This window comes from Schistocerca americana, chromosome 2 (genome assembly GCF_021461395.2).
Source record: "Schistocerca americana isolate TAMUIC-IGC-003095 chromosome 2, iqSchAmer2.1, whole genome shotgun sequence".
In the NCBI taxonomy this organism is placed as follows: Eukaryota; Metazoa; Arthropoda; class Insecta; order Orthoptera; family Acrididae; genus Schistocerca; species Schistocerca americana.
Genome location: NC_060120.1, coordinates 340,847,411 through 340,873,616, shown reverse-complemented (window position 1 = coordinate 340,873,616; position 26,206 = coordinate 340,847,411). Strand labels below are relative to the sequence as shown.

The window sequence follows — 26,206 nt, the reverse complement described above, 5'->3', positions numbered from 1 at the left end:
AACCAAAAATAAAAATACTGTGATCGGAAAAGACTTCCAGGAAATAGGTATGTAACCAGAAGAGGCACAAAGCTGAGACATCTTTAGAAAAGTTGTAGTTATGTCTGGGACTTCTGAGATGAGAAATGAACAACTGGTGCTAAATGGTGAGATGAAAACCATGCTAGACACCTATCAATGATGAAAAACTCTTCCTTAAAACTGAGAACATCCATCGTAATAGTTGCAGGCTTATCATGGTCCTTAGCTGGCTATTTGATATAAAACAAATGTATGGTTTTATTATTACACATAATCAATATTAACTTAATAAGAAATGGGACATTCTTTAAATGTTTGGGTAGTTAATGAAGTTGCTAGGGGTTCAGAACTAAGTAATTTGTGTGCTTCACAATAGTAAGTAAGAAACAATAAACTTCACAACAAACCTTTTCTTGAGGCATTATAGTGAAATTTAAATCCTTCAGTACAGGCGGAGAATTTTCACTATACTTTAAGAACACATGATGAAACTTGATTTGTCCTGTTGCTGGCCAGTTGGAAGGTGGCATTCTTCCTGAAGTATTAAACACTGATTATCAGAATGCTCAACAACTATTAATCACATGCATCATTATTTAATAATATAAGGAAAATAACATTAAAATGTGTGTTCTGTCAGATATGCATGTTATCATGGCTCTCAAACAACAGAAACTCCAGGTTATATAAATAATATAAGGAAAAAATCGATTGCTACTCACCATAAAGATGAACCTTGAATTACAGACAGGTGCTATGAAAAACTGTTACACAGTGAGCTTCCAGCCAAAAGCTTCTTCAGAAAAGAAAACAAACACACATTCACACAAGTAAGCTCACCTCATGCACACATAACTGCTATCTCTTTTTGCTATAGTCAGATTGTATTTTCTTTTTATTTATTTATTTGAAGGTGGCTTGCCAATGTAAGTGTTACTTTGAATGACTGTTTACTTGCAATTCACTTTACACACAATGCAATTTATATTCCAGAGTTCAATTTCTTACATCAGTCTCAATTTAAATGTTTTATTCTTCCATTCTTAAGTGTTCTGAATGACTAATACATACCTTTGATAATATAATGTAAATGGATAGATGAGAAATCTATTCACCAAGCAGCAGTAGGAGAGCACTGCAGTCTTCCTTCTCATCCTCTCCCTGACCTGGGGTTCTGGGTGATTTTTCTGAACTGTACCCCTCTCCCTAAACCTCTCCAGTATTTTTTCTTCACCCCTCTTCTGCCAGAAGAAGGAGGCACTGGCTGTGGAAGCTTGTAAAAGTTAAATAATTTTGCATGTGTGTTCCCCTTCCATCGCTTGGTGAGTAGATTTTTTATCTATCCATTTACACTATAATACATCTCTTTGTAATTCACTAGTTTTCAAAATGTTTTTCTCTCCACAGTTTTTTCATGATTCAGAGTTTTCAATAGATGCTGGCCAGCATCTAATGAAATGGCTAAAGGGTTTCAACTGTATCGCTAAATACAGCAGATGGAAAGACATGATTTGTCTTGCCAATGTCTTTTACTTTCATGTGGATGGCACAGGCCAGCAGTGGGTTGAAATAATAAGAAAAGCTTAAGACGTGGAAGAAATTTCAGCCAGAAATTAGGAAAACATTTGATGACAACCATGACAACCAAAAGAAAATCATGCAGCTAAAGAATAACAAAGAGATGGATCCCAGTGCCAGAGGGATATGACAACAGTTGTATGTACAAATTGATTTGGCACTGTGAAACTTAATATGACAAAAGTCAGCATGGTTTCACACCTGATGAAGGGCATGACAGAGGAGTTTACTAAGCACTGATTTTGAAGGATATCACCATTGAGCCTACTTAGACATTCCATATCATGGTGAGTTGTTGCAAATATGATCCATGGAACATGCAGAAACCTAAACTAGACAGCACAAAGCTTCATCAAATGGTGCTAGCACATTGAGGCAATTCACCAGAAGAGAGTACGCCAAAAGATGTGGGAGACCATCAGGACCTCATATCTCTAATACAGCTAATAGTAATAGAAGAGAGATGAGGGTTTATGAGATCTGTTGATGTTGAAACCACACAGCTTCAAGTAACAGCACTGATTGTCACCCCAACCCAGGAGCAGGTAACAATGTTAGTCAAAGAATAACCTTGTCACTCATTGTCACTAACCTCTAAATGCCAGACCAATAGTGAGCAATGGAGTCAGAAACTCCAGACATTTGCTGTAACTTTCAGACAAGATCCAAGTTCTTGATGATTCAGATGCAACTGTCTACCTCACCAATGCAATTGCTGTGCAGAAAAACAGATATTTGGAAAACAGAGGACACTTCACAGATATTTTTCCATTGTAGATGCTCTGTTCATGACATACAGTACTGTATAGAAAAAAGAATAGTGTTCACTGATTATTAACTAGCAAAAAATCAAATAGGAGGGCTGTTCTATGCACACTGAGCAACTGCTAGTGGCTACTATAAGCCTGTAAAATGAAGCCCATCACTGCATCCTAGCCAAGGTCACTCTCAAACATGCATGAAATTGGGTTATCATCTCTGGATTGTGTCTGCTCCAGGTGAAAATCCTACATGGCCAACAGATAGTGCTACTTTGGCCCATACTAAATCCAATATTGCTTGTCAGATATCATATACAAAGCTGAGGATGATTATTTTACACCACGGAAACAAAAGTATAGGGACATCATCATGTCCTTAGCATGAAGTCCTGAAATGCAGATTGGTGATAGGGGAAACTCATACCATAAGAATGAAGGTCTGCCTGTGTTCACAATACCTCAATGGAAAGAATGCTATTTCAATGTCATGTTGATTATGAGGATGTGGTTACATTACCAAAATTCCAGCATCATCATAAGGATCACTGACTAGACCAGATCCAGTATTCTACAATCCACCATGAAACAGTGAATCATTATTTTGTGAGGAGGGAAAGAGCTATGCTGCATGCTGTCTGTCATACACTGTGGTGTAGCAGTTACAACAGGTGGTTAACAACATGGAGGCCACTAGTTTGATTCCTACCTTTTTCTACAATTTATGACTTTACATTTCTGATTTTAGTAAGTTTTTGGAACTTGCCTATTTATCAAATATTGTTGTTCACTAGAACATTCTATTTAAGCAGCAGTGTCCAGTTATCATGTGTTAATGTGCTACAGAAGTGGTAAATATTACATTTAAATTACAACATTTCTCTCTGAATATGATGTGGAAATCACAACATTTCTCTTCTAATGTGAACAGAAATCATGCTAAAATCACACCATTTCTCTTTGGATGCATGCTGATATGCAAATAAAATGGATGAAAACAGTTTATTAGTACTTTCTCTGTGGTAACCAAGAAACAGTATTAATTGACTCAAGAGAAGGGACACAGCTGCTTTTTTTGTTTGAAGTATGCATGCTCTGATGTAATGTCATCACTTCCAATGTTATGACTGTTATATTGCTCACAGTACAAGATCAGTATTTTTCTTTGAAATTGTGTATAATGTATTGTGCAAGTGTAGAGTGTGAGGGGTTTTAAAGCAGCAGTTGTCATAATGGCACCATGGCCAAGTGGTCAAGTGTTCCGACTGGCAGTTTGTCTGCTTGACTTCATTTCCCATTGCTATCAATATTTCTTTTCCTCTTTCTTACATTTTATTTTATTCTTTGCAATGCTAAACTGTTAATTATAAATCTTAAATATAAGTTAAATAAAAGCAATTCAATTTGTATATGTAAAATATATTCAATTTTATTATGATTACTACCCTGTAAATCTAACGGTTGTAGGCCTTCACAATGTAACACATTGCTAAAATTCTGCACAAGCCAACACTGTATTTAAATATAAATAGGAGCGCTCTCTGCTGAAGCAGGCAGTTCAACCCCTTCTGTACTTGTGTGTGTGCTAATAAACATGCTTTCAATGTGAAATGTTAGTTTTTGTTCACAACTCTGATCTCATAACTGGCACATAATTCAGGAATGGCAAAATTAGCTCTGTCATACTATTGCCAAACCTGAAATGAATAATCTTACCAGAAGGTGATTCAAGAGATGGTTCTGGCTTCAAACCAGCAAACTCCAAGACACGTTCCACACCTGTCATCTGGTTTATAAGTTGAGCTGATTGACGGATTCCCCACTGGAACATCCTTATTAGATTGAGAGACTGAGTGATTGCCAAGCCCACACTACCACCAAACACATCTGCAAGAACATTCAATAACAGAAATTACAGTTGTAGGAATTCCGCAAACTGGTTACTTAATATGATTTTAGGTCAAATGTTACCTGAGTTAGTGTAATTATCCCTCTGAAAGGAATGCTTTACATTTTTTGGCAGTTCTTTAGACAAATGAACATTAATTATTATTAATTGCAGATTCTGCAAATTTTCTACTGCACATGAAATTAAAATTATCTACACAAAACAATTCAGTGAGCTTTGATTCATCTTTATATGAATTGCAAGTCTTCCATCACAGTATACAACATCAACTTTCGTTTTCTGTATTGAAGATCAAATTGTATCAGATGTTGGGTCATTAAAGACAGGACACCAATTTAGTTAGAGTATGATGTGGGAATGTATCAGCCGTAGTCTTACCAGATAACTAAGTCTCCCCTGACCCAGTGTTCTGGGCAAATTGTTCAGATTCTCCCCATTCCTAAACCTCACAAGCCCTTTTACTCACCATTCTTCCTTCCCCTTCAACCCTTCTGCCAGAATAAGGAGCCACTGGCTCCAAAAGCTTGAAAATTCAAATTCCTTCCTATGTATGTGTTCTCTTGTCTTTGCTTAGAGAGTGGATTTTTTTATATATCCAATTACATTACAGATTTTCAAATATTGATTACTTTGGAAACCCTTACAGTCTGATTCAAACCAAGTGTAAATTGAAGGAAGACTAAAAAGACACTAGTGCACCAACACAATCTCCATATTCAAATATGACATTAGTATCCTAATCCAAATTCATGACTCTCAACAGAAGGGAGTTTAGAGATTTTAAAAAAAATTGATATGGGAAAATACTGCCCACTAGCAAAGTTGGACACTAATTCCCATGAAACATTAAGCAAACCAAACAATATAGGTCATTCCAAAATCTGAAGAATTACTTTATGGTACAATATACGAGGGCGGTTCAGAAAGTAACCTCCGATTGGTCACAGTGCGGGTTGTGGGGGGAGTAGCGACGCCATCTGTGTGTTCACGCGCTCAACAGGTCAGTCGGCATCAAGCCGTGGTCGAGTGAACGTCGTACCTGCGCTAGTTTAGTTTTTGTGGCAGTTTGAAATGTGTGCTGCAATAGAAAACCCCGCCAAATGTGAAGTGCGTGCTGTCATAAGGTTTTTTACAGCCAAAGGATATTCTGCAGCAGCTATTCATTGTGAGCTTTGTGTCGTGTACGGACCAAGAGTTATGAGTGAAGGAGTTGTCCGTGAATGGGTACATTTATTTAAAAGTGGACGAGAAAACGTTCATGATGAAGAGAGGAGTGGTAGACCATCATTGGTGACTGACGAACTCGTTCAGACAGTTGATGCAAAAGTTCGTGAAAATCGACGTTTCTCAATGTCGGAGTTGTCTACTGGTTTTCCACAGATTTCTAAGACTCTCTAGTACGAGATAGTGACAGCAAGATTGGGTTACCGTAAGTTCTGTGCACGATGGGTGCCCAAAATTCTTACCGACCACCACAAAACTCAAAGAGTGGCCTCTGCATTAGACTTTCTGTCACGTTATGAGGACGAAGGAGAACCGTTGTTAAACAGAATCGTGACCGGTGACGAAACCTGGATTAAGTACGTGAACCCTGAGACAAAAGAACAATCAAAGATGTGGGCACATTCAAATTCGCCTACCAAACCAAGAAAAGCCTCGCAAGATTTTTCTGCCAGAAAACTGATGGCAACGGTGTTTTGGGATGCCAAAGGGGTGTTGTTGGTTGAATTCATGGAACGTGGTACAACCATTAATCAAGACGTGTACTGTGAAACAATAAAAAAGTTACGACGGGCTATGCAGAACAAACGCCGTGGTATGCTGACTTCCGGTATCGTTTTTTTGCACGATAACGCCCGTCCTCACTCTGCTCGCAGAACAACGGCCCTTCTTGAGTCCTTCAAGTGGGACGTTATCAACCATCCACCTTACAGCCCAGACCTGGCGCCAAGTGATAATCACCTCTTCATGCATTTGAAGAAATGGCTCGGGTCACAGCGGTTTGATGATGACGAAGAGCTCAAAGATGCGGTCACAGGCTGGCTCCAGGCACAAGCGGGTGATTTTTATGCAGAAGGAATTTCAAAGCTTGTGAAGAGATACGATAAGTGCCTGAATTTCAAAGCTTGTGAAGAGATACGATAAGTGCCTCAATCACTATGGAGACTATGTAGAAAAATAGTGCAAAGATGTAGTTGTAAGATGTATATATTAAAATATTTTTATTTAACTTGGTGTATTTTTTTAAATCAACCGGAGGTTACTTTCTGAACGGCCCTCGTAAAATAAACTGCTCCACAACATAAAATAAACTGCTCCACAGTCAGGATTCTTTTGTTCTGTGACAGTTTTCCAGGTAATGAACAAAAAGTAAACTTCCTTGTGTATGCTCCAAATGCTTTGCAAGTGCAACATTTCAGTGATGAGTTGCAATATGCCAGTCTCTTGTCAATGAATGTTCAGCATCAGTTCCAAAGAGAACAGGTAATATCTAGGTAAAGCCAACTACGCAGTCAAGATATACATTATGGTCACCTTCATTAATGTTGTTCTTTGCTAATTTATGATCTTTACAAAAGCTTATATACATATATATTCTCTCAATACCTACTCAGTGAACAATGGCCATGGTAAGCCATCCAGTATGATGACTAAATCCAAGATCCTTTATGAGGGAAAAATTCAAAATCCAGTTGCAAAAACACAACGAACATCAAGGACAGCGATGCTTTTCGCCTTCACTTTATTTTTCTCCTTGGCCCCGATACTAATTTCAGTATTATCGATGACCTTGTAAACAGTAACATGTGAGTGCTAAACATGCCTAAAACAGCACATCTATATTTATTGCAATGCCTTTTGTACCGAGGACTCATAGACATCATAAGGTGGATCAAGATGCTGCTATTTATGTGTGGTGTAAAGGATCTGGTGTTTGTGAAGCTGTAAAATTTATTGATGATTTGATGTATATTATCATAAAGAACCCTGATCTCCCCCCCCCCCCCCCCATCCCCCCCCCTCCTCCCCCCCCCCGGAAAAAAGCTACTACACATTGATCTTGTCAAAAGCTGAGAAGCAATTCTTGGTGTTGTAGTTCTCAGAGGTACCCTGGGATGTTCTCTGTGCAAGGCACCCCTGTGCATCTCTGAGTCGCGTCCCACGATTTGTGCATGTGCAACGTTGGGCTGTTTAGTAGTGTAGTTTGTGTACTTGTGGCCTTCAGCCACTGCAAGCAACACTAGATTTATTAGGATCCTCATGCGGTTTCTGAAGCTACTGGTTTCTAGTGCTGATAAGCTTGTGGTTTTCATAACACTGAGCATATATAAGCATAAGCATATATGTCTGGTTGCACTGCTATTCTGCATTGGGCTGCTACGCAGGCAACTGCTTTGAACAACTCCCAGAGATGCATCATTTTAGGTGTGTTCAGCACTCATGCACTTCTGTTTTCAGGGGCATTGATAATACTGAAATCAGCACTGGGGCCAAGGAGAACAAAAAGTGAAGATGAAAGGTATTTTTTCGCATGCTGTCTTTGATAGTCATTATGTTTTTGCAGGTGGTATTCTGAATTGCTCAAGTTATATGCATGGATATTATGTTACTCATTTAGCAGTTCTTTACCATTACATCTACACATAATGTGTGCAATATTGTGGAGTTTGAATGTGTATGAATCTGTAACAGTCGTCACTGGAGAAATGCCAGATTTTTATAGCTCTGTTGTTAGATATTCTAGGAGCTTTGGTGTCTTTACTTGTAAATGACAGAATTCTTTTCTCTTTCTGTGTGAAACAGTTTTTTTAACATATCTTAAGGCTGGAGTCATACATAGCAGAGTAAAGAATAAGTTTGTAAAAGTATGGAAAGATAGGTTTGTTGGATAAAGTGATGTGACAATATAAATCAAAAACTTTTATTATATTGAAAAAAGTACACCAGTACTGATTAAGTTTCAATGATGTTAATAACTTAAGTGCTCATTAACAATGGAATTAGGTATAAATAATTAAGCAACTGCAATCAAAACCAATGTTAATTGAAGATATATGTATATAAATAATGACAGTTTCCTTATTCCTGACATTAGTAATTTGTATTTTTTATAATTCCAGTCTTTTCATCTAGTTTTGAACAACTTACCTTGTCCCAAGACTAGAAAGCTATATGTGACAACAGCAAGATATGCTACACAAACCAAATCCAGCCAAAGTCCGAAAGCTCTACTGATAGCAGTAAATATGTAAAAAGCAGATGAATTTACATCCTGTAAAATATAAACATAATCAAACAATGGAAAATTGAGGATGAGTTAATGACAATATTGTGAAAAGGGTGGCTGCTTCTCATCATATAGTAGAGATGCTGAGTCGCAGATGGCCTCGGCAGCCAGAGACTGTGGTCATGAGTGTGTGGGTTGCATTTGCATGTGTGTTTGTGTGTGTGTGTGTTTGTTTGTTTTTTGTTTGTTCTGATGAAGGCCTGTTTGGCCAAAAGCTTTGTTTGCCGTGCCTATCTGCGACTCAGAATGTCTAGTATATGGTGATTAGCAACTTTCCTTTTAATAATATTAACATAAACATAATTAATTGATACATAGTCTGACTCATGTCTATGTAATATTGAAAAGTATCAAATAGACATACTTGAATATGATCAAATTCCTTTTCGAGCAATTTCTGTGCACCAAAGGCACGAATGGTTGGAAGGCCTTGAAGGGACTCATTGGTGTGAGAAAATACAGGGCTGCGTGCTGAAAAACAGGGATAAGGTCATCAATAATACATATATCATTTCTAAATTAAATTTAGCATGACAATAATCTCTGATATGATTTTTTTCACTGCTTATGCAAATATAGTCTCTTTTTAAAACATATATCTGAAAAAATTGGACTTTTAACAAAGTGTGGATATGATTCCCTTGTAAGAACAACACCAGACAAAGAAATCAACAAACTACAGAATGCACCCAACTTCTGCATTTTTTTTCTTCCACAGCCTGTTAATTTGGAACAGATTTAACAGCTCTTAAATTCTTGTACTTCTCTTACCACGTAACTTGTCACTTATAAAGCAATTATTCTAGGTTTACATTATATCATAGAACTCCTCATTTTGTTTTGCCTGAATTTTTTTTTTTATCTTCGAATTTAAGATTTTATGTGACTACCAATCTTTCCAGTATCTCTGTCTCTCTCATACTACCTTGACACAAGCAAAATGAGGCTCCTCACACTCCTAACGAAATATTTGTCATTGCATTCACTGTATTTCAAAGTTGAACTGTGCTCCCACACTGTGATAAGTTTTATCAAAATTTACCAACTCACATGTAATGAATGAGAAATTTTGTATGTGTGTGTTCTTGTTGTCTGACAGAAAATTTCATAGTGAGATCCGTCATAAAATAAATTAGATTCATGATGAAAATTTAGATAATTTCTGTACCTTCAGCATACATCATTAATTTTTCTAAAGCACAATGGTTTATTTTTCATTCCATTCATAGTTTGTTTTTTATGCACATGGTGGCTCACTTTCTCACACCTTGTCTGCTTCACTTAGTGAGCAGTATTTTCATGCTTTTCTTCAGCAGAGCCCCCAATTACCTGGGGTTTGAATGGGTTATTTTTACTTCCAATTATCCAAGGTGTTTTCAGGATTTAATGACAAGCCCCCTCCCCCATGTGTTATCCAGAGGTGCAGGATAAAAGAAAAGTTTGGCTTACTACTCAGCTTTTAAATGAGTTGATGTTGTGGTTTTATTGCAATTACAAGATAAAAATAAAATGGCTCTGAGCACTATGGGACTTAACTTCTGAGGTCATCAGTCTCCTAGAATTTAGAACTACTTAAACCTAACTAACCTAAGGATATCACACACAGCCATGCCCGAGGCAAGATTTGAACCTGCGACCATAGCAGTCGCGTGGTTCCAGACTGTAGTGCCTAGAACCGCTCGGCCACCCCAGCCAGCGCGATTGCAAGATTTTTATCATTGTCATTCTGATTCAGTTGCACAATAGTTTCTTAAGAACACTTAGTTTCAGTGAAAATCCTCTCATGTTCTGCCTTAACAGTGCTATCAGCTGCTTTCTTTCTGCAGTAGTAAGACTTGCCTCCATTCACAAAGACCAGTGTGATTGTTTCTTGTTGCAGTTTTAGTTGTCTGCCAGCAATTGAACAGCATCATATCAAATGTTAAGTCCATGAAAGTCAAAAAAGCTAAAACAGAAACATGTAGTGGTTTCATTTGAAAAGAAATTAGAAGGAACAAAACATACTCTTAATTTATAGAAACAGTTCTATGGAGCTAGTAAGTATAGTCCATCAGTTCAAACTACAGGTGGCTGGGCAAGGAACAGAAAAAAACTGTTAACCCTTTTAGCCTCTTCCATATAAAAAAATAATAATTTTAAAATTTTTCACAAAATTGACCTTTACCATCACAGTACACAATTCATATCTAGTTCTATGAGCAATGAATCAGGTATGTGTACTTGGATTCTTAATTATAGCAGGCATGTGAAAGGTGGCTACACTTCAAAAACATTTGAGAGTTACAAAGCCTGGATGAAGGTTTCCCATTACACAACATAGTAGCCATTGTGTTTTGTGAAGAATTGCGCAGGATTTCAGGAGGAAACAGACTTATACATTCATGCAGCTGTACAGTGTTGATGAGACAGGCTTAAATTTTAGAACATTATCCACAATAACTTTAAGATCATGAAATGATGTGAGTGACATGAGTGCTAAGCATAATAATGGACAACTGACTGTAATGACATGTGCCATTACTTAAGACACCATTTACCACACGTGGCCACTGGCAAATCTTAAGAGTCAACAAACCTGGAAAAAAAAGCTCCCATGAGTCTCTCAGTCTACTACAAAAATTATTCAAAGCATGTGGCTGTCAGCAGATGTCTTTCATGACTGGTTTCATCAGTCAGCCTGAAGAGTTGAGCAGCTCCATCTCAGCTAACAGAAGCTCAATTTCAGTTGAATTGAGATAGAACTGTGAAGTTTATTCCTACCTAACATTACAAGCCTAATTCAGCCCACAGACAAAGGATTTGTATGGAACAACATTTCCAGAAGCAGAAGCTTACATATAATACACTACCTGACAAAATAAGTGAAGCATTCCGAGGGCATGGCCAGATGTCAATGCAACTTTTTGGCATGTAAATAAGTAGCACTGCAGTTCACTGTGACAGACAGCACAACCATCACAGTGCATTAGTGTTGTTCATACTTAGTGTTGTCATCAGTGTTGTCTGCCACGTTTGCTCTTTGAATGACTGCGAATCTTTGAGAGAGACAAATTATTAAGTTGTTGTATTTTGCATATATTTTCATTCAATTTTGTCATGTGGAATAATGTTCTGGGTAAGTCATTTCTAAGAGGAAAAGTCTTTATTGCTCAAAAATGTTCCATAAGAATAATATGCAGTGCCCACCCACAATCATCTTGTGCACATCTGCTTAAGGAGTTAGGCATTTTGACTTCTGCTTCACATTATCATCATGTAGGAAAAGGTGGAAAAACAGGCAAATCGGTTGCAATAGTATAAGGTTTGTTGAAAACTACGTGACCTAGGCTTTAACATCTTTAAAAATGTCTTCTTCAGAATGATCAATGGCTAACAATAGTTACATGATGTTGTAGAGGCACACTAAATAAGTAGCCGTAAGGCACAAATGAATATCGAATTCACCTCCATAAATATAAAACCGTAAAATATTGCGCTGTTATCAGAAAGTGCTTCCAAAAGTGAAGTTCACTAGTTGCATTTGTGAAGCACTTTATAATGACAGCCAGCATGAAATTTGGTGGTTTTATTATTATAGATGTGAATTTTATCTTCCTTTGTCGCTTATGACAGTACTTTTAACATACCTCCGCAACATCGTATAATCAGTGTTAATCACTGATCCTTCTGAAGAAGGTGCTTTTTAAGATATTGAAACCTACAGCAAGCAATTGTCAGTAAACCTTGTACTATAGCAACTGATTTGGCTGTTTTTCTACTTTTTCTACATGAAGAGAACATTGCAGTTGCTGCCTCTGGCCATGTTCAAGATTTTAAAACTTTGCGATGCATTTATTCCCTCACAATTTGTTGTTACAATGCTCTGCAGTTAAAAAGGAGCAATGAAGTATACAACAATGATACCAGAATAAAAAATGGCATTTATTACTCCCCATTAAGGTTGTCTTTAGTGCAAAAAGAAGTGCACAACAGCACCACTAAAATTTTTGATTGCTGACTTGATCATACAGAATTTGAAAATAAACTGAAAGTTTCTCCTTAACAACTTCTCCTACTTTGTAGAAGAATTTCTATTATTTCCATTAATGATACAAATGATCCATGGACTATGAAACTAACTAACTGAGTAAGTAACTTACCAGTTCTTGTAGGGCATTTAATGGATGTGAACAGCCTCAGATGTTGAGTGACCACTGTAAAGGGCAATGAGATGCCACATACTCATGTGAGACAGTGTTATAAGCACATGACAGAATTTGAAAGAAGACTCATTGTGGGTCTCCATTTAGCCAACTGGTCTGGTCATTCAATATCTAGATTTGTGGGGTGTTAGGATATGACGGTGACCTGATGTTGGAATCTGAAGGCAGACATACTTGTAGCCATGGTTCTGTCTTCATATTTGTACCTGCCATCTTAATACAAGTAATGGGCTCATTGCAACATTATATTTCATGCCATAATTGAAGACATGCATGGAAAAATGGGCTAAACCTCAAAGTTAAAAACTTAGAGATACATGTTGCCATCAGTTTTTGGATACAGGAAATATCAAAATTGACATTGGTCTCACCTCTTCATATACTAATGTGACATTTAGGGGTGAGACCAATGTCAATTCCTGTACCCTGAAACAGATGGCAACACTTATCTCTAAGCTTTTTCCTTTGAGTGTTGGCCTGTTTTTTTGTGCATGTATTCAATTATTTGTTGGAAGCTAGCAACAGCTGGGCTAAGGAATTAGTGTCCCATGCATAGACTGCTGTTAACACCACAGCAAAAATGGCTGTGTCTGGAGTGATGTCATTACTGGCTGGCATGGACTGCAGATCGATGATGCTGAGCGGTGAGTTGTGGTTATGCTCTACCCCAGATGATGATTGTGTGACAAGTGTGGTGGTGACCTGGGGAGAGGTCCCATTCTTCCAATGTTTTGGAGAGGCACATCAGAGTTATTGCTGGCATCATGGTTTGGAGGGCCGTCAGGTATACTACAGGTCACAGCTGGCAGTGACTGGAGGAAATCTGATGGCAAAACAGTACGTCATGGATATCCTGCTTTCTTATGTGTTACTTCTCATGCTAAAGTACTGTGGTTCCACTTTTCAACAGGACAATGCTGGTCCCCAAATGGCATGTGTCTATATGAACTGTCTGCATGATGTTGAGGTACTTATATGGGTGGTAAGAACACCAGATCTGTCCCTGATAGAACATGTGTTGGACCAGCTCCATTGTCAACTCAGTCCCAGTGCCAGTATCTAAGATCAAGGACCAGTTACAATAGTTGTGGGTCAGCTTGCCTCCCCAGATGGTACAATGGTTTTGCGTCATCTGTCCCAACTGAATCAGTGCACACATCCAGGCCAGAGGGGTGCAATGTCATGCTGGTGAGTGGGCTCATACTTCCAAGTTCTTTGTAAATTCGACTCAGTTTTGTAATCACCGAAATAACATCACATTACCTCCCAACCCATGAAGTTTCATTTTGTTTCCTCCTCTGGGTGCATAACTTTTTATTTTGTCAGACAGTGTATATAGCAACACACACACACACACACACACACACACACACACACACACACACACACACAGAGAGAGAGAGAGAGAGAGAGAGAGAGAGAGAGAGAGAGAGAGAGGGGGGGGGATGTTGCTAAGAATTCATACATATTTTTCTTCAGAGTTAAGAGAATACACATATATGCACAATACAAGCACATCTGCACAATTATATTTTGCAACCCAGTTGTACTGTGCTGGCACAGCAGTTTGACTGCATCCTGGACTGGAACAAGTTAAGCGCATACTGTGTCAGAGCTTTGACTATGTATCACTATGCCCAAGAATGAGGAACATCCTACCCACAAACCTTCCTACTCCTCCCAAAATGGATTCTAGTACTTATCAAAATTGAGAATTATCCTCATTCAGCCCTATGCTATACCTACTCGCAGCTCCTTGCCACATGAGTTACATCCCTGTAGAAGCCCCAATGGTAAGACCTGTCTGTTGCACCCACCCAACATATCCTACTCTGCTACATGCATACCATATCTATCAGAGGCAATGCCACCTGTTAAAGCAGTCATATTACATACCAGCTCTGCTGTAACATCTGCACAGCATATTACAATGAATGGCTCCTGCCAAACTGTGACCATGAGTGGAATTAATAACCTATTGGGAGAATGCACTGCTGAGCAGAACATGCTCAGTTTCAGTGGCTGCTTCACAATCATGCCATCTGTATGCTCCATCCAACATCAGTTTCTCTGAATTACATGGATGGGTATTGTCTTTGCAACACATCCTTCAGTCTCAAACTCTTCTGGCCTCAGCCTCCACTACCCATGTCAGAACCCACCTCCACAAATGACTAATTTCACTCATTTTACACTGACATCCTCCTCTCCACAGTCTCCTTGATCTTTTCTTCTTCCTCCACCTCTCAATCAATTCCTACGTGTCACTGTGCTCTGCAGACAACTCCCCCTTGGCTGCAGTCAAAGTGAGCTCACTGGTGCCATATTCTTATTCTGTGGCCCTGCTGCCTCTCCTTCCCAGCAGTCCGCCACCCCTCCCACCCCTGCTGCCACTCCTTCCCAGCAGTCTGCCACCCATCCCAACCTTACCTCTTGTTCAGTGCCTCTTTTCTCCCCCTTCCTACTCCAGCCAACACAGCCCAATGAGGTTAAAAGAAAACAAAGATAGAACAAATTAATGTTGACTTTGATGACTTTTTGCAATTAGGGTAGTTGAATATAATGAGTGGATGGACTAAAAGTAAATGTGGCTCAGAATGCTTTTGGTAAAGTAATTATAGTTTTCAAAGTGGAAGAAAGATTTATGGTCAATACCAGTTTTTAGGAGTTTTGACAGTGAAAGATGGTTTTTTCCATGTGAAAAACATTAAAAAACTGAGAATTACTCACTGAGAAAGGAAGACATGTCATGGAAATTACAACAGGGCATAGGAAAATAGACAAGTGTGTCAGACTACAGACAGGAATGGATGATGTAAATATGACCATAATTAAAATTAAATGGGAGTGAGCAGGAAAAAGGATGATAAGTGGAACACACAATTTCTTAACTAGATTCAAAGAGATTAGAAAAGACTGATATGGTGAACCAATGGAAGATAAAAAGTCACACTGGGAAACATGCAGGAGCAACATGTATGCATGTAGCTGAAGACAGTAATGCAAAGAAAAGGCGACATTCATCCAGCAGTGGATGTCTAATGATGATGATTCTTCAAGATTTCTTTTTGGAAATTCTTTCTTTAATTTTTCTATGCAATGTACAGTTGTTCCAATGTTCAACCGATCCTTGCCATTTCTCATAAATAATTTTTCAATGTATCAAGTAATTTGCTAACAGTCTTGCCAGAGTGGTGACACCAGTTCCCGTCAGATCACTGAAGTTATTTTCTATCAGGTTTAGCTAGCACTTGGATGAGTTACCATCCGGGTCTGCCAAGCACTGTTGGCAAGTGGGGTGTACTCGGCACTTGTGAGGCCAATTGAGGAGCTCCTTGATATAGAAGTAGCAGCTCTGGTCACAAAAACTGACAACCACTGGGAGAGCAGTGTGCTGACCACATGTACCTCCATACCCATATCCAGTTACACCTATCAGCTGAGGACGACACAGCAGCCAGGCCTACCAAGGCCTGTTTGGACAGAGAGAGCATCCAGTAAATTATCCTTTACGTTCTTGCATTGTTCCTAATTTTTTGATGGTGTTGTATCTAAAGTACTATTCCTTAATCACTTTGCCTGCATCTCATCTTTACTATCTTCAAGTACCTTTTTAATATGCCTAATTTATGAATTGATGCCAATAATGGGCATGTTGAGAGCATTTGCTAAGATATCCAGATGCATCAAATTACCAGTGGGTCACTGTCTGGTTAGATAAAAGTTGACCTGCTTTTGATTGCCATCACGGTTGTTCTTATTAGCCTGTAACTTAATTTTCCTCTTGCTGTATTATGTACTGATACCAAGAAACCATGCTGGTAACAAGTATGCAACTCCTGTTTGAGGGCTATATATTCCTACAGTTTTCAAATAGTTCTCCAGAAGCACTGTTGTAATCATCCATAGTTATGATATTGGCCTCAACGCTGTCTTAATGGTGTACAGGTTTGTCTATAACATTATAAAAATTACTGGATTATCCAGCATCATTATCTATAGCTGGGAAATGAACTAGCAAAATAAATACAACTATTAAAGTAGAATTTATTTTTATGTACATTGAATTAATACAGGTACAAATAAACAAAACACATCACAATCATTTTTCTGTCTCTATGATTATGTTGTCTTTACCACATTCTCCTTATGAGTTACTGCAATGACCACCACTACATGTCATAGCCAGATATGAGAAGCAAGACAGTCTGAGCAGTGGCAGCACTGTGACTGACCTGCCAATGAGATTAGCAACAACAGCACTAGCCACACCATGCTGCGAAAAGTCGTCGGCTGGCCACACAGTCCAAATCGATATTTTTGGTTGATGCCAAACCATCAAGACCTGGAAGTGAATCTCGCCTTTGGCCACTATCATGCTCTTGCAAGTGCAAACACTACACATGACCTTACTTAAATATGTTGGCCATTACAACCAGTTCATCTCACTTCTTTGTGCTACACTGTTACCCACCCCAATGATCAAGAATTACAACTAGGCTCCAAATTTTGGCGTAGCATTTTAGTATATTATATTGATCACTGTTTACGCTTGGCCAGACTAACTGGACACTGTTTATCAGAAAGGATCTTTGCTTGTGATATGTATTTGTATTTTCATAGTGCATGTAATAAATGTGTGTTAGTGACTGAGTTGTTTTCTTTCAGTCATAACAGTTGTCTTCACAGCCTGCCAGAGTAAAAGAAATTCTGTTTACCAAATTTACTGAGCTAATTCATGATTCAAACAAAAGCTTTACCAAAATAGAAAATTTGTGTTTTTAATTATCCTTGATGGACAGTTTTGCAAACTCAGTATTGCAAAGCTGACTAAAAGCACGAGAAATAATTCCAAATTGCAGTTGGCATACAGTACTAGTTTACCGTACCAGATCTGCATCCAACCATATTTCATAACCCAATAAAAATTATCATTTATTTCTATTCCCTTCTTTCTTTCTTCCTTCTTTTTTTAAATAACTAAATAAGTAAAATTTAAAAAAATAGCAGTTGAGCTGCTTTGTATTCATTAATAATTTCTCATCTTTTCCTCTAATAATAATCAGAACCAGTTGATCCCTTCATGTAACTTGACAAATATTTCACTATTACCAAAGTTAGTAAATGTGTTGGAACACAAATCCTTACAATAAATCTGCCTTAGACATTTACATTCATGATCATGAACCATGGCAAACAAATAGATTAATGATCGATTCGTTACTCATACCATTTCAAAAATAAATATCACATGCTTTAAAGTACTCACTTATTGATTCAAGGCGTTTCAGACTGCGTGAGGCAGAAAGAAATATTTTACGAATCACCCAGAATACTCCAATCAATACTACAGTTGGTATCAGTGTCCAAAAATTAATCACAGCAACTGTGATAACTGTTCCTAGAAGCAAAAGGATGATCTGAAAGAACCACAACATCATGAGTATGCAATAACGTTACTTGGAGGTTTACATATAATGTTCTATGTTTTACTATGATTCAAATATCACATAAGTACTGCAAGAAAATAAATATTATTATCTATTGATTTCTCAAGCCAAACAAAACGGAAAATTTATTCACTTAGTGTTGCATCATCACGTACATTTTTGGGTTGAACATCAATCAATTCTAAAATCAAGCAATTTAAAACTGATTGCACCATTTCTTCACCATCATCCCATCCCTCTACTGTACTTGTGTCAATCTTTGATTCATGCAATGATCATGTCATTCCTTTCTGTACCACTGGATCTTTTTTGCTATTCCTAGAACATGGAGCTCCTGTCTTCTCACACTGTTTCTCATATTACCTTCTAATATGTGTCCTGCCTAAGGCCTCAGAAGTCTTGTTTCTGTTGATTTAATTCACTATAATTATTTTATCATTAAACTACATGCTTTGGATCAACAGATCAGTAATGATATGGTTATAGTATAATTAAATTAAAGTACTGTCTATTTGCTGGTCTATTCAGGGGCATTCTCTTAATCATACATAAAATGTGTAAGTACCTTTGTAGTTTCTTTTCAGGATCATTATCATAAGCATAAGAGATACCAAAGCCCAAGTAGTCAAATATATGGACTTGCCCTAATAGTATTTGATAACCCAAAACATTTGCATATGTGGCAATTCACAACTGGGCCACAGTGTCGTGTCATTGTATCTGTGTGTATTTATGTGCTCTCAAGTAGAATGTAAGTTCATATATGAGCAACTACTGTCTAACGTGATTTTTGAAGTTTTCCCAGTGTAATCAGTATTCCATGAAGTTTCATGATTGCAGCCAGGTGATAGTGACATCTTGCCAAGCTATTTCTGCTGACAACCATTCTGTCATCTTTCGGTGATTGTTTCACACTGGAGATTGCTAGCACTTGTCATTAAGGCTACAGCAAGACATGGTGTGGAGAGTCATGTGCAAAGGTTACCATTGCATGAGCACCCTCTGTTGCATTTAACACTCTCTTTGAATATGGCTCCATTTGTTGTGAGCAGGTGCATGCATAATGATGATTCTACATTCACACTCTCTGTTGGAATGCATGGCTGTGGAGTCAGGATTCAGGTGTCAGCAGGATAAAATTAACTGTTTTTACACATCTCACAAGGCATAAAATGTTTTCTTTATGAAAGAAATCACTGACCCATGCTTTGTCCAGTTGAAAGCTCCTGTCACTATTGATAAGATCTTCCACCAAATATATATCCACGGATTCCTTAATAATTGCATTCCACAAGAATCTTGTTGGAGCCAAGATTTCCATGGCAGGATAATGCATTGATTGTCCTGAGGATATACAATGCTCAGCTGTGTCTGGATCACTGTGCTGCAAAGGTGAGTGGGTGAACATTTGCAAAACACTTTTCAAGTACTTTGAGTGTTGACTGACCAACATAAGGTTTGTGACACAGTCTACTGCGATCCCAAATCTTATTTTACTGAACCAAGTAGTACATAGGTCTTAGTAGGTGGCTGTAAGATTACTTAAATATGATGTTTCTTTAGGATTCTGCCAAATTTAAACAAAACATTGCTGACCTATTTGAGGAACACCTTGGACTTGAACAGGTCCTTCTCCTCTTGATCTCATAAGTGATCACATTTCTTCCACATTAAAACTGTGTTGATCTGATGTGGACAGTACCCACTAGCTTTGAAGAACACAGAGTGTATGTTTTCCATCTCCTTTGCCAAGGCTGTTTCTATCAGATGCAACATGTGCTTGGTACACTTCCATTGTATATTGGATAGTCTCATGGACTGAATTCAGCTGCTGAATCAATTGTGACGGCTCTTGTTCACTATCCATTAGCTTTGAAGAACACAGAGTGTATGTTTTCCATCTCCTTTGCCAAGGCTGTTTCTATCAGATGCAACATGTGCTTGGTACACCAAAGTTTGGATACCCATTGTCTGAGAAGTATGGTAGCAGCAAGATGCCTGCAAATACAGGTGCATATGAGTGGGTTTACAGTAAACAATAAGCCCCAATGACCCATCCACTTTGTGACTAACTAAGATGTCATAAAATGGTGCCACCTTTTTCCACTTCCATTGTATATTGGATAGTCTCATGGACTGAATTCAGCTGCTGAAACAATTGTGACAGCTCTTGTTCACTATGGAGCCACACTACAAAAGTATCATCAACATATCACCAGAATACTTTTGGTTTAAGTTCTGCTGAATTGTGTCCCCTCTCTTCAAAGTCCTTCATAAGAATGTTTGCTACCAGAGGGGTGAGAGGATTATCTATGGCAACACTGTCAATTCACTTAAAACATTCTGCACTGAATAAACAGTAAGCTGAGGAATGACACGATGAAACATTGCTGTAGTATTGGTTTTGAACTTGCTGCTAATGAGCGACTATGAATCCATGAGAGGGGCCCTAATGAATAATGAAAAGACATTAAAACATACCAATAAGTCTGATTCAATGAACAGTAGTGATTCCAGTCTGTTAATAAAGGCAGCAGAGCTGCAAACACGATGAGAGTATTTTCCCACAGAAGGTCTCAGTAATGAAGCAAGTTGTCTAGCAAAATCATGTGTAGTGTACTGGTACTGCTCACAACAGGATGAAATGGTAGACCTTTCTCATGAAGTTTTAGAAGACCATTTAATCTTGGTGGAAGAGGACTTTACGGTCTTAATATTTTTGCAACTTCCTGCAGAAAAGATGAAGATTTAACACTAATGTTTTTCTTTTTACTCCCCTGTAAGGTCTTTATCATTCTTCCAGTAAGTTATTTCTCTAAGCAGGCTCTAATTTTACTGGCCAAAGGTCTCACGTGCCAACAGTACAGTGACATTTCTCTTATCCACTGGAAAGACTACTTTTCTTGTAGCTTCTGTAGCATGGCCCTTTTCATAGAAGAAATATTACTCTTATGAGGTGGAACTCTCATAGGTGTGTAGCATGTTTCACATCTCATTTGTTCTCCTGTGTCACTGGAAAGAGCTCAAACAGTTCCCTGTACCCAAATAGCGGCAATAAAATCAGATAAAGGCAAATTTCTAGCTTTTCCCAAACACTGACAGTGTCACACTGTTGACTTCTTGTGGTGACACTGCTGACAGATAGGGACCTTTCATAATCATCTTGAAGAAGATTCCTTTTTATGGACGCGGTACAACTCTGCCATGGTAACACTGTCACACTGTCAAGCCATTCGCAGGAATGGGAGAATGGCTGCAATCTCCATGAGCAGACAAAACATTTCTTTCGAAATAGCATCCGGTTCTCGGTGAGTAAAGCAAATCCTCTACTTCATCAGTGATAGGCTTGTCTTACAGGCTATGAACTTGGCAGCATTAGTCTTGATATGTATCACTCTGGCAAACATTGGAATGAGGCCATGGCACTTGATGCCAAAAAGGCAAAGAACTTAACCATCTCACTCATTTATAATATAACATGTCCAACCTCCGAATGTGCGATGCCATCTCCTCTCCAAAGGTGATTCTTTAAGTTTTCCCAACATAATGAGTATTTCATGATGTTTCAGATAGCAGTCATATAATGTTCACATCTTGCAACGTATTTTGGCTGACAACCATTCAGCCATCTTCAAGTGAGTGTTTTACATTGGGGACACCTAGTGCAAGTCACTAAGTTCATAGCAAAAACTTGTGCCGAGATGCATGTACAAAGATTGCTGCTGCATGAACATCCTCTGTTGAGTTTAGCACCTTCTTCAAATATTGCTCCATATGTGGCATGCGGGTGCATTCTAATTGTGATTCTGCATGCATACCCTCTGTCAGAATGTGTGCTCATGAAGTTAAAGTTCAGATGCCAACAAAATAAAGTTAAGGGCACTAAACTTCTCACTGGGCATAAAATGTTTTCTGAATTAAGAAAACTTCCTGCCAAATGTATTTCTGTAGATTTCTTAATAACTGAATACCAGAAGGATCTAATTGGGAGCAAGATTGATTAATCAACTGTGGTCACTGACACATTCAACTTTACTGTCACAAATAGATTCAAACTACAGCCCAATCCTCAATAAAACTTATGCATCAACCACCCACCATTAATACCAAATTTAGTAAGGTTCAATTTTATTTATTTTACACGTTCAACTGCTTTGCATGTAGTAGATTTCCTACATTTCCTCATCCTATTTTTAAAAAAGAGAAAGGATGTGGAGAAAGTTCATGTGTCAAGAATTTCTCAAAATTAACATCAGATTAACATTCCAGAAGATTGGAAAAGGGCACAGGTCATCCCCGTTTTCAAGAAGGGACGTTGAACAGATGTGCAGTACTATAGACCTATATCTCTAACGTCGATCAGTTGTAGAATTTTGGAACACATATTATGTTTGAGTATAATGACTTTTCTGGAGACTAGAAATCTACTCTGTAGGAATCAGCATGGGTTTCATAAAAGACAATAGTGTGAAACCCAGCTCATGCTATTCGTCCACGAAACTCAGAGGACCATAGACACGGGTTCCCAGGTAGATGCTGTTTTTCTTGACTTCTGCAAGGTGTTTGATACAGTTCTCCACAGTCATTTAATGAACAAAGTAAGAGCATATGGTCTATCAGACCAATTGTGTGATTGGACTGAAGAGTTCCTAGATAACAGAATGCAGCATGTCATTCTCAATGGAAGGAAGTCTTCCGAAGTAAGAGTGATTTCAGGTGTGCAACAGGGGAGTGGCGTAGGGCTGTTGCTATTCACAATATATATAAATGACCTTGTGGATAACATCAGAAGTTCACTGAGGCTTTTTGCAGATGATGCTGTAGTATATCGAGAGGTTGTAACAGTGGAAAATTGTACTGAAATGCAGGAGGATTTCCAGCAAATTGACGAATGGTGCAGGGAATGGCAATTGCATCTCAATGTAGACAACTGTAATGTGCTGTGAATACATAGAGAGAAATATCCTCTATCATTTAGCTACAATATAGCAGGTCAGCAACTGGAAGCAGTTAATTCCATAAATTATCAGGGAGTAGGCATTAGGAGTGATTTAAAATGGAATGACCATATAAAATTAATCGTCAGTAAATGAGGTGCCAGACTGAGATTTATTGGAAGAACCCTAAGGAAACGCAGTCCAAAAACAAAGGAAGTAGGTTATAGTACACTTGTTCACCCACTGCTTGAATACTGCTCACTGGTGTGGGATCCGTACCAGATAGGGTTGATAGAAGAGATAGAGAAGATCCAACGGAGAGCAGTGTGCTTCGTTACAGGATCATTTAGTAATTGCAAAAGCGTTACACAGATGATAGATAAACTCCAGTGGAAGACTCTGCAAGAGAGACACTCAGTAGCTCGGTACGGGCTTTTATTGAAGTTTCAAGAACATACCTTCACGGAGGAGTCAAGCAGTATATTGCTCCCTCCAACAAATATCTCGTGAAGAGACCATGAGGTTAAAATAAGAGAGATTAGAGCCCCCACAGAGGCATACTGACAATCTTTCTTTCCAAAAACAATACTAGACTGGAATATAAGGGAGAACCGATTGAGGTACTCAAAGCACACTCTGCCACACACTGCCAGGTGGCTTGCGGAGTATGGTTGTAGATGTAGATGTAGAAGTAGATTATTTTTCTGTGCTGACCATTTGGAATATTCAAAATTTTTGGTAACATTTTCGGGCAGCAGCAGTCTTGTAATCTATATAAAATCACTGAAAAAACAGCATAGATCACAACGGTACTTTATTAAAATGACCAGTTTCAGCCTATACTTAGGCCATCTTCAGACAGCACCATCAGTTGGAGCTGACGATGCATACAACAGCCAGTTGACCTCAGTCAGGTTGATTGGAACCAATCTATCCCATATCTTTATGCAAGTACTCATAACAGTAAGGACATGAATTCCATTGCTCATTCTGAATTTTACATTTTGGAAACCATCATACGAGAGGGTATTTAAAAAAAACTTCCAAATGAAAGGTTTGATTGACAGTCTGACCTGGGGGAACAAACTCTGAATGAACTACACCCTTGGCATCAAAAAAGCATATCAGCATTGTTTTGATGTTTTATCTGACTTGATAACCTTTTTTTGAATGGGATGACAATGATGTTTTCCATTGGTTTGACTGTTGCTTTGTTTCTGGATTGTAACCATAGCACCAGGACTCGTCACCAGTAATGACCTTTGACAGAAAATCTGGACCAGTTTCAAGCTGTTATTTCAAAGCATTACATGTTTCAACTCAATCTTCCTCTTGATTGTCAGTCAGAACCTGAGGTACAAACTTGGCTGCAACCCTTTTCATTCACAAACATTTAGAAGTGACTTCATGCCTTGTGTCCATTTTGAAACTACACTTTCACATACCCCACTACCATGATTGAAACCACTTATAATTTTCATTATCATTGTCAGTAACTGCTTTATGTTCATTTCACTCCATGAATCAAACCATACTTTCTTACTTCATTGAATCATGCATCCTCATTAGATGATGATGATGATGATGGAAATGAGAGATAAATATTCCTCAGCAACCATAATGTCATGCTATACATATTTTGAAGGTAGAAGTCACTAACATACAAAAAGTGGGCACTGACATTAAAATATATTTTGGGCAGTTTCAAGATGGAGGTGCCAATTACAGATTCTCTCAGCTTAAATGGACTTTTTTTATGATGGTATCATTGGAAAATACTGGACCCACAGTTTGGCACAGGTCCACGTTCGATCAGTGGTTGAAACTGTGTTGCACATTTTTGCCTAAATTCCTCCACAGATTCTTTTTGATGTGCCTCAGGTACACATGGTCATTACTATTCACTCTCTTTCCTCTAAACCTGTGATGGGGAGTGTATCATTAACTATTCTGGGTACAATAGTATGTCCCAAACTTTGAGCTCTGACAAGTCTTGAATAAACGTGACTTGACATGAAATCATGGCATAAATCATGCTGAACAGTTTCATCAGGCCATACCCTTCCATTACAAATTCTATTGCTTCTATGAAGACATTAGGAGATGAAGTCTACCAAGTCATATTATAACACTTGAAACTTTGATGGTATTTATGTTAACCTCATAGAATATCTCTGGCCTTCAGATGCAATGATTGATCAGATGTTATTCAACAAGTTTTCTGACAAAAATCTGCATTCTTTTCAACTGCAAATAATAATGATGAGAACAGGGTGTTACATTTAGTGGGAGAAGTGATGATAAATGGCTGCTAACCTATAAGGATTATTTCTTAATCGAGATCTTTGGCAACTGTCTACTTGAATTCATTCCCCCCTGGAATACCCAACATGTCTTTGTTTTGACAGTCAAGTCACAAGAAGTCACATGGAAGGAATAAGTGCTTCAGAAGATGGATGATCTTGTATCTTAATCACAGCTAGCCCCACCTAACTGTTTCACCCAGAAGATTTTGACTGAACAGCACTGTAATTACCCTGGTGCTAGAGATAAATCTTTTAGTTGGGGGAAATTTTGATCTTGGACAGTCATACATTTGAGCTAATACAAACAATACCACCCAAAAGATAAAGAGTGTTGTACCATCAACTGTCATCTTTTAAAATCCAACTTCCTGACAGATGAAAGCTGTGTGCCTGACTGAGACTCAAACTCAGGCCCTTTGCCTTTCACAAGCAAATGTTCTACCAAATGAGCAACTCATTTGGATACTCAGTTGGTACAACACTTGTCCTTGAAAGGCAAAGCTTCTGAATTTGAGTCCCAGTCCAGCACATAGTTTTAATATGTCAGGAAGTTTTGTATCAGTGCACGCTCTGTGCAGAGAGAAAATTCATTCTGGCATTAAGATCCATACTGTCATAGACAAATTCAGATAAGTATTGTCCATGTAACTTCAAAGGTAGACTTATGAGGGCTGATAAATAAAAATGTAAAGTTTCATTGAAAGTTGAACAAAATCCCAATGACAACAGTATATCAATTTTTTTATGAACAAATAAT

General features: G+C 38.2%; 1 protein-coding gene across 4 annotated transcripts in view; it reads right to left on the bottom strand.

The window, feature by feature from the left end:
- The window catches only part of LOC124593680 (ATP-binding cassette sub-family C member 4-like), a 473,970-nt gene that overhangs the window by 95,358 nt on the left and 352,406 nt on the right, over positions 1-26,206 (bottom strand). For all 4 annotated transcript variants that reach the window (XM_047131977.1, XM_047131979.1, XM_047131978.1 and 1 more), the window contains 5 exons: positions 18,026-18,176; positions 8,919-9,025; positions 8,416-8,539; positions 4,074-4,244; positions 429-556 (listed from right to left, as the gene is read on the bottom strand). In XM_047131977.1, coding sequence (XP_046987933.1) covers positions 429-556; positions 4,074-4,244; positions 8,416-8,539; positions 8,919-9,025; positions 18,026-18,176 — 681 coding nt within the window. The remainder of the gene's footprint in view (positions 1-428; positions 557-4,073; positions 4,245-8,415; positions 8,540-8,918; positions 9,026-18,025; positions 18,177-26,206) is intronic.